A 12,725-nucleotide genomic window follows, 5' to 3' on the forward strand; every position below is an offset into this window, starting at 1 on the left:
ACCAGCTCAGGAGATGGAGGTGGTATACCACCACAAGAACTACTGATAATTTTCTACAACGACCAGAAATCTTTTAAAGATTGGACAATATCAATAATATGAAATTATTTGAAGATCAGAATTTAGTAAGATAAATTACATGTTCTAAACAGGTTAACACTGAAGTTGCAATTTCACTGCTCTCAAGTACTGCCTATGTCTTAATCTGTTAGTCATAAAACACGTAATGCATTTTTCCTTTATTTTATTCTATTTTAGAAAGCAAACAAATGGGAATTTATAGAGTGCATAAAAATGTTTAGATTTATGTGTTAGTCTGCCTGCTGGCTATGCAACACTGGTGAAAATCAAGCTGGTTTTGTTTTCTTAGATTAAAGGAACAAGTTAATTTTCATTTTCAGGACTGTGTAGCTCTGCACTTCCATTTTCGTTGCAGTCTCAAATTTACTCCTTAAAAATAATTCTAGGCTCTTGCAAAACAAGAAATTATTGATAATGAAGAACAAATAACCAGAGAAAGAGAACACCATAAGAAAATTACTGCTGAAAGAGCTAAGAAACGCTATAAAAAGCATTATTCTATATGCTGGGAAATGATAAGCCAAATCATTGATATGTCGACAAAAGTAGGAGAATATCGTCAACTGACAAACAAGTGAGTATGTAGCTGCTAGGCAAAAACAACAGCAGTTAGGTAGCTGTTAGGCTGCATTATTCAGACTGGTTTAAGCATTATAGCAAATTATGTAGTTTCTCAGATATTTTAGGTGGCAGCTGCAATTAGTTTGTATGTGAGAATGGTGACATTATTTTCATGTGAGGATTCAGTGGTGTGCAATACAGGATGAACTAAGGCTACAGCCTTAGCATAATTCCTTGGAAACTCAACTAACTTGAATTCTTAGGAGACCAAAATCCACTAGTGCCACAGTTTGTGGAACGGCTGATTAGTCTTATTAATGAATTCCTTAGTTAAAAGTTAAAAACTGAATTTTGCTCATCTCATCCTAGTTTGGCTCACTAGGTGAACACTTCCTCAGAGTAATACAAATGGGATGAATTTCCCAACATATATAAACTGCCTGGACTGTTGAAGGCACAGAAACTGAGCCCAAGTTCTTCTGAGTCCTCCATGTTGTGATTGCCTCTTCTGGCATACCCTAATTGTAGGGTTCTCAGAAGGTTTCTGAGAAGGTCCTACAAAGGCAGTAACCTCCAAGTGCCTGTGCCGCAGAAGTGTTTCAAAAACCATGGAGTGGGGCTTTATTGCTATGATTCTTTCACTTATATTCAGTGATTGGACTGTGGGCTTAGACTTACAGAATTGGAAAGTATGCCAAAATCTTTTTGCTTTTTAGTGTAATTGTATGTTAAAATAATAGAAGTATAACCATATGAAATACACATGATTATATTTCATGGAAATTATATAAATTTAGGCTTATTTAGTAGATGGTAGAATAGTCAGCCTAGGCACACAATTTAGTGAAATTACTAATGAAAGTAAAAGTTTAATTCATTTAATTCTGAATTAATTTTGACTTTGAGAAAAAATATTTTATAGATTTTTGGCAAGAGGAGGCTTTACACACAAACAGAATATTTTGGGGCAGGGAAAAGTAGCAATAGCAAAACAGTTACTAAACAGCTCTGGCAGCCAAATATTGTGTGATGACACATCTATGAAAACACTGAAGATTACAAGTGCCTACAGTGTCATAAAAGCAAACAAACACTTCTAAAGGCTGGTAATAATTACAGGATGTGTTATAAACTATAACTAGATTAGCATATGCTTGTTTCATGATTGGGATTGTCGTAAATTTGGCTACACTATTGTAAAATATCCAACTCTCTAATTTTTGGTTTAAAACTCTTTTTTTTGCCTTTTTCCTTTTTTATTTTTTCTTTTTATCTGTAGCCGTGTTCCACTAAAACTGATGCTGGATTGGAAGGAACTTTTTTTAAATGGAAAACCAATATATGAACAAGCCTCAATTCAACCTCTGCCAGATGAACCTAGCCCAGAACAAATTGTAGAGCTGAATAAAATGAGTCTGTTAGATGAAAAAGATTACGGTGAATACAAGGTACACTAAACTGATAAGGCATAATGGAAGATAATACACCTTGCTTTTTCATAATCATAAACTTTATGTTGTGATCTTGCATTTTGTTCTATTACTGTTTTCTAGTGTCAAATTTAGACAAGCATTTTCTTTTCATTGCTTATATATAACCTTGATTATATTTCTTGGGTTATAGGACCAGCATGTTAATTGCAATGCAATGAGTTTTCAGCTAACTGGAATTTAAAGGTATAATTAATATTACCAGAATAGGAAATGCAACAGAAAGTAACTAGTAAAAGCAGTAACTTGAAATACCAGGCATGTTACAAATCTGAGCTCTTAATTTCAGAAATTTTGAGTGAAAGCTCTCTAACAAGATTTATTGGTTTGAATTAACTATTTGTTTTAATATAGTAACATTTTTTGAAATTATTAAAAATGGCTGACATTTTTCTTCATCTTCTGTTAGAATACAAGTAAATGTTTTTCAGGTTATTATATTACCTCCATCAACTTTTCAATATATTGATGTTATTTCAAAATTAAAAGATTCAGGATTGATGTTTCCCTGTTAAAATGTATTATACAGTTTTTTCAAAATTATATTCATGATTACATTCATTAAATACATATTTAGACTTTTCAAATAACCTGGTGAGTAGAAAGTGACAAAATCATGGCAAATACCCAGTCTTTTTCTTGTTGGGGATTTGTAAATACAATATATATTTGCTTTTTATCCACATCCTGAGCCAGTTGGTACATTTTTCTTTTGCGGTGAGTATAATGTTCATTATGAGTTTCTGTGATGAATTCCTGAAAGCTCAGTTTATTGCAGCTTCATTTTTGACATATGCTTTTCTGATTTATCTCTTTATAAGGTCCTGATTGACAGCATACTAACTCAGGAATGAATTTTGTAATTATTTTTTTAGGTGAAAAAATGGCTATACACAAAGTCAGCAAAGACAAAAAAGACAGGCAGGAAACAGAGGAGAGCACTAATGAAAAATAAAGTTTTTCAATCATATTTTCATCTATATTATGAAGTCTTAGTAGTCTTCTTCTCTAACTGTGACTTCACTGAATGTCACAAAAATGTATTAACACATTTAAGGCCTCTTTTTTCCTGTCAGAGTATTTCAAATTATTTCATAATTAGTTTATCCACAGATGTTGTTGGTCTTATACCTTTCTGAATCATTCTTCATCAAAAACTGGCATCCTATGACACTTGAAATTGTTGGCACCAACTCATACTTACATCTTCTAAAAACCTCAGTGAACAGCTAATTCTTTCAAAGTTTGGTCTCTAGATGAAAAGTTATTGGCAGGTCATTCTGACAATGTTTATACTGATTTTCCTAACATTTATGAAAAGAGCCCAGGACAGGCAGTTTGGCATCTCTCAAGAGTACCTTGCTTATCTCAGGCATACCAGCTAAAAGTGTCAAATATATTTGATAAAATACAAGGAAATGAAGTGCCATCAGTCCATTGCACATTACATATTACATTTTATTTTGAGAATATTTTTTGAAATTACCATGTTATAAGTTGTGGCTAATCACTTAATAAATTAATAAAATAACCAAAAACCAAGTATAGTATTAGGTACTCTTCAAATAATTTCTGGTTTCATTCAAAAGTATTGTCCAGGAGTTACCTAACTCCCACCTGGATGCCTGAAAACTTGTTTCTGACAGGTAAATTACTGTACCTCATGACAGGTAGAGTCTAGCAATCTTCTGGTTAAAAGGGCAAGATAACTGAAGAATGGGGGAACCCATTCCACTTGGAATTATTTTTTCCTTGAGGTATAATAGAATTTAAAGTAACAAATCCATCTCTCTACTTACATATTTAAATAAAAATTATTCAGATAGTGCAAGTATTTGGGTTTTTTTAAGGTTGTCTTTCCAATGACACATGAAGGGGGATATTGCACAGCTCAAAAATATTTACTTTATTTGTTTTTACTGATCAGAAAGAAGTGACTTCTAATTGTAAGTTAAATTTATTTTAGACTGAATTAAATAATATTTTTCTATCAAATAGGCATGTGTTCAAAGTCAACACACTAGTTCTACTAGTAGAATGTATGCTGTGGCAATACATGATTCATACAATCAATTCATGAAAAGGTTGCATATTCTACCCAGAGCATGAGTTCAAAACCTTACCTTTGAGTAGAACTTTAGCATTGTTTACTTCTGTTGATGGTGGTGAAGTATTTCATTTATGGAATAACACAATTGTTTTGATTAAAGGTTTGTGAAGGTCATTTGCTTAGAGCAGGGCCAACTTCTGAGTCAGGTAAGGTTGCTTAGCATCATTTAGTCAACTTTGAAGAATTCCAAGGATAGATATTCCACAGACTCTCTGTGCAATCTTGTCCCATGCTTTACTAGTCTCATTGTAAACCAGTTTTTTCTTCCTTTTTTCCTGCTTGGACTGTTCCTTGCTGAAACATTTGACTTTGCCTTCAATGCTTTGTTATGCACCCAAAATGAAGTGACAAACTAGAATCTAATTGAAAATATTCTAAGTCTACATATTTTCCAAACAGCTGTTTATAATCTTCCAACCAAATAAATATCAATACAGGACTAGTATTATTCTGTATACTAAAATGTCTTTTATCTTCTCACAGCATAAATTTCAGGATATCAACACTTTCCTAGTGCTATAAGATGCAAAACTGGTAGAGTAAAAGTACAACTCTGTGTTCCATTCTTTGGACTACATTCAGTCTTCCAGTGTAATTGTCAGTAAAATGATCTTTACTGGTAAAACCTAGTAAATCATACAACTGATAAATTTCTGTTCATGTCAGGGTAGATGAACTGGAAGTTTCTACTTAGTATTTCCTTCCCTTAATGTTTGAATCAGTTTGAGTTGCTGGCTTTGGTTTAATTTTTTATTCTCTTTATTGAATGTGTTTTAGGCAAATACATATATTTGAAATCTTTGTTAACGAAATTTTCTGAGATTGAAAAGTGATACTGGGCAATAATGCTGCCCAATTTTAGATTGCAGAATGTTAGAATAGTGGATTTCTAATACAAAAATCTGCTACTGATTAATTCCATAGTACTGGTGAAATTGTTTTTCATATTTATGGAATTTAAAAAGTGATTATAGGAATCTGGATTAAATTTGCACAGCAGAGTTCTGGTAGCAGGGGACTGCAGGGGTGGCTTCTCTGAGAATCTGCTGGAAGCTTCCCCCATGTCTGACTGAGTCAATGCCAGCACTGACTCTAAGAGGGACCCAACACTGGCCCAGGCTGAGCCAACCGGGGAGAGCAGTGACACCTCAGTGATAACATATTTAAGAAGAAAAAAAGGTTTTGTGCAGATGTCAGAGAAGAGTGAGAAGATGTGGGAGGAACAACTCTGCAGACACTGAGGCTAGTGGTGAATGATGAGGAGGAGGTGCTCCATGCGCTGTTTTTGAGATTCTCCTGCAAGCCATGGAAGCTCATGGTGACACAGAGATCCATCTGCAGCCAATGGAGGAACCCACACTGGTGCAGGTGGAGATGCCCAAAGGAGGCTGTGACTCCATGAAAACCTGTGTTGGAGCAGGCTCCTGGCAGGACCTGTGCCCTGTGGAGGGAAGAGCCCATCCTGGAGCAGGTTTGCTGGCAGGACCTGTGACCCCATGGGGACCCATGTTGGAGCAGCCTGTTCATAGAGGACTGTGCCCCATGGAAGGGACCCAGCTGGAGCCATTTGTGAACCTGTAGCCCATGAGAAGGACTCAGGTTGGATATACTGGTAGAGGACCAGCTCCGGTGGGAAGGACTGCATGCTGAAGCAGCTAAAGGTTCCATTCTCTGAGGAGAAAACAGAAGCAGAGACAACATGATGAATTGACCATAACCCCCATTCCCTGTTCTCCTGCTCTACTGGGCAAGAGGAGTCTGGGAAGGAAGGAGGGCTGGGGGGACCGTGTTTGTAGGATTTGCTTTAGTTCTCACTATCCTGCTCTGATTTTGGTTCATAGTAAATTCAATCTGTTTCCCCAGGTCAAATCTGTTTTACCCATAATGGTAACTAGTGAGTGATCTCTTCCTGCCCTTAACTCATGAACCTTTTGTTATATTTTCTCTATGGCATCCATCCAGAGGCAACCATCACAGAATCTATAAAAATGTTTATATAAGTACTTGTCTCTCAACTCGTTGTTAGTGAATGTCAATAAATGTTTAATGATTATGATACAATTACAGGTTTTAATAAGGTTCTATTCTAAAAACTATGTCATTATTTAATGCTATTCAAATTTCATTATTTTATGTATTATGTATGTGAATAAGTACATATATTTAGAAAGATGGAAGACAAGACATACTGAGATTTGCTAATTTGTCATTTATACAGAGTATGACAGGGGAATGGAGCCCAGCTGAAGAGAACAGTGAAAAAAAACCTCTTAATAATAACGTATTGGGTCATGTGCTTCGTAGACTGATGGAGATGTTCTATCCTCCAAAACCCAAATCTTCACCTGAATTTCCTTCATTTCCTGTGAAGGGATGTGTTTTGGGAAAAATGTTTAGTGGAAAAACTACCTGTGCAAAGTTTATTGAAAAAGGTAGAGGTTGTTTGTTTGTTTGCCTAAAGTTCATTAAAATTTTTATCTGTGTTAAAATCCCACTCTTACAATGAAAATTGTTTGGGCAAATCCTTTCATTAATTCTAGAACCTCAGATGTGTATGTATTTTGCAGAGTTTGGTTGCATGTCATTCCTTTGTTATATTCCAAAATAAACTTAGAAACACTGGAACTTGAAAGTGATATTAATGTTGTATTGTAATGTTAATACCTCTTCATTGAGAATTTGAAAATGCTTTTGGTAAACTTCCTTGGAGATACTTGTTTTACAAGAGACTAGCACGATAGCTATGTGAATGTCGATACACACTGTTGATACATGTGAAGTACTTACAGAGAGGAAAAGAGTGAAAACAACTTACGTTAGAAGCCCAAATTAAATAGTTAATTTAACTTCTTGTAATAATTTCTCTGTATGTATACTCAACTCAAATTGTAGCTATCTAATATTTTTGTGTATTAGTTTGCAATATTCAGGTACTATCTATTGGTACTCTGGTTCAGAAGGCCATTGAAGCTTTTCTTATAAATGAAATGAAAAGTGAACCCAGCATGATTTCACAGGAATCAGAGAGTTCTGGAGAACAAAATGAGGTAAGCATATTCCCTTGTTTTGGTCTTAGTTTTTACAGGTAGATGGGAATGAAATGTGTAAGGAAAAAAGCATGCTTCAATTTTTTTACTCGGTTTCAAACTTATTCTAAGTTTTAACAGTAAGACTGGAAGAGTCATCTTGAATTTACAGGCTTGTTTTTTCTGTAAGATGTAATTTTCATTCTAATCCATTTCCTGTCATATTTGATACAAGGCACAGGAGAACTCACCAAATTCTCCACCAAATCTTCTAGAGGAGCTCCAAACAGAAACCACCACTGGTAAATACTTCTTCTTGCAGATTTTCCTGTATGTCTCAGGCTCTTGGATACCTCAGTCTTTTGCATATCCCAGCAGGCCCACATTTTCCCCAGCCTTCCTTTGTGGAGATATGTGTAAAAGCCCTTCTTGTTGCCCTTCTGCCCAGATGTAAGACAAGGCCTTTTCCCAATGAGGACAGCCAGGTACTGAAAAAAGTTTCCTGGAGAGGTAGTGTAGTCTCCATCTTTGTAGGTTTTCCAGATCACATGGGGTAAACAACCAAGAAACCTGGTCTGACCTTGTAACTGAGGGCACTTTGAGCAGAAGGTTGAACTAGAGCTAGGTGACATACAGAAGTTGCTTCCAAGCTGGATTACTCAATGCTCATATGATTCTAACAATTTTATGTACCTTCTGTATTGATTTGTTCACAGAACAATAACAACCCATGTTACTTTTATTCTTTATCTATAATAATAATTTTTTTAGTAATAGCATCAGCAAACTTTATTTTAGAACCTATTTTAGACAATTTTCCTGTTGAAAAAGATCCATCCCAGGAAGAATTTGAACTGGATAACAGTCAGGATGACCTATCTAAGGTTAGTAATCAAATTTTAGTTTCTACTTTATAAAAAGACATTCGTTAAAATGGTTAAATGAATTAAATGGTGGCAGCTTTTCATCATTCTGAATTCCTGACATCAATGCAAGAATTTTCTGTATTTTCTGAAATATGAAAAGAGCTTATTATGAAAGTCTGCTCCTCTATATGTTGTTTAGAGTTGTGCATCTTGTTAAAATTCTATATGTTCTTGTGAAATCTCACATTTACATAAGATGTGGTATTTTCTGTGACATTTCTGATATAGCAAAAATGTCTTTACTACTTGTGCTTGCTGCTGCCAAGCAGATAATTCATCCAAGACAAGGTTTATTTTCTTCATGTTAAAAATGCTTAATTTTACAGTGATTTCTTTGGCTTACTGCTCATTGACAATTACTTCCAAAGCTAAGATATAAAAGAATCCCTGTAAAACTAATGAATTTATGTGCTGCTGTATGAAATCATCAGTAGTAGTAGTAGTAGTAAATCAGAATTAGCTTAGAAGCAGAACACTTAATTTTTAATTTCTTGTCCTTCATGTCCTTGGTTTCTCTAGCTTGTTTTTTTTTCAGCATTTCTATGAGTGGAATCATGGAAATCAGCTGGAGATTTCAATTAAACTAGACATTTTTTGCAGTTAAAACTACTCTCCTTTATAGACGCCCCCAACTATTGAATACGATAAATAACAGCCACCACTCCTAATATAAATAAATAAATAGTATGTGATATAAAATGTGGAGTCATACTCTTTTCAATGACTCTTTTCAATAACTGTTATGAACATTCTGAGCATACATTGCACTCTTCCACAGTTGTCTGTACGTGCCCAACTTGGTGCTGCATCACAGAAATGGCTGAAGAACGGAAAAAGTGTTCCTGATGAATTACTAATTGACATCCTATTGGAAGCCATTACGTATGAATTTGTATAGATACTTGGTTTTATCTACTCTTTTTTGACATAAAATTGTCTCAACTACCCTGAAGCTCAGTTAGCACTTAAGTTCCTACGTAAATATAATTTAAGTTGTATTACTCTCATTAGTATACTGTAAATTATAAAGTAGATTTTCCCATTTTTTACTTTAGCAAAAAAGTTATTTGAGAAAACTGAAATTAAAACTCTGAGTAGTCTCTATAGAGTGGTTTTGAAAACTTTATTCATGAAGACAACAAAAATTGTTTTGTTTCCGATTTTTTTCATTTTAATTAGACTTGATACACGTTTTTCTTATTTAAAATATATTATCTTACAATTTAATAATAGCTGTCATATTCTGTATTCATCAGGAAAATTAATATACTGAAGTAAAAATGAATGATGGCTAGAGCAATCTGTTCCTTCAGTTTTATTATTATGCTATCATTTCACTGTGTAATTCTGGTTCTTCATTTACTTTTAGCCAAATACCACCAGAGAAGGGGTGGATTGTGGAAGGGTTTCCAATGACAATTAATCAGGCAAAGCTATTTGAAAAATCCTATACAGGAATTGATATAGAAGCAAAAGATCCAATTTCCGAAAAACTGTCCCTTGCTGTAGATCCCAGAGCCCATAACGAGCCTCCTCCTACCTCACCTGCATTTGATGTTTCTATATTGTTGGATATTTCAGACAGTCTGGTACTGAAACGGGCAGCTAACGTGAAGTGTAAGTTTCCAACTTCTATTAATAAAGTAAAATGACAAGCACGTATCTGTAACTTGTAGTTATTAATGCAAAATAGCATTACTGGACAATTCCTGTATATCTCACAGTATCACTTTCATTAATTGTGCCTTGAATACTTCCAGATTATTTCAGATACGTCTGTTTGTTTCACTCAAAAGCAGATCAGAAGTGTGCAAGTGGATGTGTATATGCTTTTTTGTATTTGTACTCTCTTTTGTATTTGAACTCTCACTGCAGCTGACACAGCACAGTGGGTGGTGTTAGATATCACATAAAACAGCAGCTGTAAAAAAGACAAGTTGTAACAGATGCAAAATATCCTGCATCACAAATTAGTGTCTGTAGATAGTATTTTTCTTCAGGAGACACATTTAGAAAGGGAAACAAAAAATATAAACAGAGGGATGTGCTAATATTCATTCCCTGAGGGTGCCAGAATAAATTCCCTATTGATTACTGCCTTTGTTGTCTTCAGTTAGTAAGTGAATGATCAGAAATCAAAGTCAATTCTGGCCAACCAAGGCAAAGGCATCAAAGGCTTTTTGAGAGCTGTTTCACTTCCTGACCACACATTTTAAGACCTTGGAGAAACAGAAGTTTTTTTAATGAGTGGAGAAACAGATATTTTTTTAATGAGTATGTTGTGTATTATCCAAATTATGAGAAGATTCTTCTTTGCTGTTTTCTTTGCAGTGCATAGATGACATAAAGCACTGTTTACATAAATGTATAGGTAGGAGTGAGGATGGGACAAAATCTTTAGAGCTTTTGCTAAAAATCTGGTGAAGATAAATGTATAGACACTCAAATCTTGCTAGTTTTAAGATCTTGTGCTGCCAAAACACTTGGAACATGTGGTTATATTTAATATAATCTCAGAAGTACAAACAGAATTTATTTCATAAGATGTAAATGTGGTGACAGAGTAAAACAAATCATTAAAAAATCAAAATTCTTTTAAAATGGCATCTTTCTAATGAATTAAAGGCTTTTAAAAATTCAAAAATACTCAGAAAGAGAGAATATCCTGTCTTTTCATTAAAAGGAATATTTGTCTGCTTGTTGTGAAAAGTAGATACTTCAGATGAAATTCGGAAAATACCTTCTAACTGTAGATAGGCCTGAAATAGTTGCCCATGGGAATGCTCCATCTCTTCAACTGGAGATTTTTCTGGCTGAAAAGTATCCATTAGGAAATGTTAGTGCTATATTTGGCTGTGCACTTAAACAGAGGAAGAGGCAGGACAGTGTCTGAGGCCCTTTACAGCTTAATTTTATATTTTTCTGATGTTCTGTGACTTTTACTTTCTTTTAGGAAATCTGGTGCCTAACTTTTAAGTGAAGAAGTGTAAGATCAAGCAACACTGAATTTGTTCTTATAATGATTATCTTAGTTTGGATGAATAACTGTCTGAATAGTTAATTTTTTCAATATATGCTTGTATATGTGGTTTTCCACACAGTAGATAAAAGAAAGACATCTCAGGCTGAACAGAGCAGCAGTCAAAATTCAGATGCTGAAATCCTAGAAGAGAATATTGATTTGGCTAGGGAGCAGGTGCTACATAGGTAAGTTATATGAAGTCCAAAAAAATTGCTTTTGCCAGATGCTAAGGCCTGTAAATGATCTGAATCTCATATGTGAGCCAGGACAATACTGACATGCTTAATGTTAAGAATTTACTTAGACCTTTCTATAATGTGGTGCCTAAAGGGTATTTTCATTTTCTGCCCAATATAAATCCTCCTGGAAAATAAGAATTCTTGTGTTTTGACTTTCCAGGGTATTGTTCCGAGGAGAATTTATTTTTCAGATATATGTTGCATGAACTATGTGTATATGTTCCATATGTATATGTATATCTGTGTGTGCACTTAGTTCTGAGGTATGTCACATATGTGCCTGCCCTTGAGTGAAATACACTTGATTTGAGTTAGAGATGTTATTTTCCACTTGTACATTTAATAAAACTGCTTAGTTTTCTAATTTTAATGGAATCACTTGATGTTTAACTTTACACAAAGAGCAAAATCAAGAACAGTTATTTCTTCTGAATATTTGATACTTTTAACTGACTATTATATGACATATTACTGTTGGTTTAACTGTGATATTAGAAAGTAAATATAGCTTGTGACATGAAAGAGTAAGAAATACATTATTAGTCATCAATAGAATTTTGAAAATTTTCTTATATTTAAAATGAAGGGGTTGATGTGGGTGTAGTTGTTTTAGTGTTAAATTAGATTATCTGCTTTTTCTTTTATTTATCAGTTTTAGAAAATGCTTGAATTTCCAATTAGTTAGGTTTTAATTTCATACATTGATATGATTTTTGTAGAATTTCAGGCTTTCTAAAGACATGGCCAAAATTAGAGAAGTGGTTTTCAGTCCATCAAAACATTCTAGTGAAAGTAAATGCAGAGACAGAAGAAAGTCTTTTGTGCGAAACAGTGAAGGAAATTATAATAGAAGAAATTGTGAAAAATCAGAATAGAAGTAAGTTTTCATATTCTTACTTTCTAGAGTTCAATAACAAAAGACTTTGTTTTTTATAATTAATTCTAATACTTACTGTATTAATAATACTTACTTACTGCCCCCTGAAAAAGTCTGAGGATGCAGTGATAACTACACCAGAACTCTGAACTTTTCTGTTGTGCTTTCACCTTTTTGGAGTATATGGACTATTTTCACATAAAAATGAAAGAATTAAATTCAGTCCTTTCTTCCTTGTTTAAAAATTAGAGCCAGCATTTTCTTCTATGGACTAGCATAATTGCATAAGAAAGTCTAACTTGCCATTGTGAACATACAGTCATTTATCAGTAGCAGAATGAATATATGGATAAGTAGAAGTGGTTTTGACATCTGTTTTTGGTAGATCTTTAT

The 12,725-nt window shown here is 34.1% G+C and overlaps 1 protein-coding gene across 2 annotated transcripts in view; it reads left to right on the forward strand.

The window, feature by feature from the left end:
* The window catches only part of SPEF2 (sperm flagellar 2), an 81,125-nt gene that overhangs the window by 16,769 nt on the left and 51,631 nt on the right, over nucleotides 1–12,725 (forward strand). For both annotated transcript variants that reach the window (XM_063423989.1, XM_063423988.1), the window contains exons 8-17: nucleotides 468–655; nucleotides 1,922–2,090; nucleotides 6,461–6,674; nucleotides 7,159–7,289; nucleotides 7,504–7,570; nucleotides 8,067–8,152; nucleotides 8,973–9,076; nucleotides 9,564–9,811; nucleotides 11,296–11,401; nucleotides 12,175–12,332. In XM_063423989.1, the coding sequence (XP_063280059.1) occupies nucleotides 468–655; nucleotides 1,922–2,090; nucleotides 6,461–6,674; nucleotides 7,159–7,289; nucleotides 7,504–7,570; nucleotides 8,067–8,152; nucleotides 8,973–9,076; nucleotides 9,564–9,811; nucleotides 11,296–11,401; nucleotides 12,175–12,332 (1,471 nt within the window). The remainder of the gene's footprint in view (nucleotides 1–467; nucleotides 656–1,921; nucleotides 2,091–6,460; nucleotides 6,675–7,158; nucleotides 7,290–7,503; nucleotides 7,571–8,066; nucleotides 8,153–8,972; nucleotides 9,077–9,563; nucleotides 9,812–11,295; nucleotides 11,402–12,174; nucleotides 12,333–12,725) is intronic.

The sequence above is a fragment of the Prinia subflava genome, chromosome Z, assembly GCF_021018805.1.
Source record: "Prinia subflava isolate CZ2003 ecotype Zambia chromosome Z, Cam_Psub_1.2, whole genome shotgun sequence".
Taxonomy (NCBI): Eukaryota; Metazoa; Chordata; class Aves; order Passeriformes; family Cisticolidae; genus Prinia; species Prinia subflava.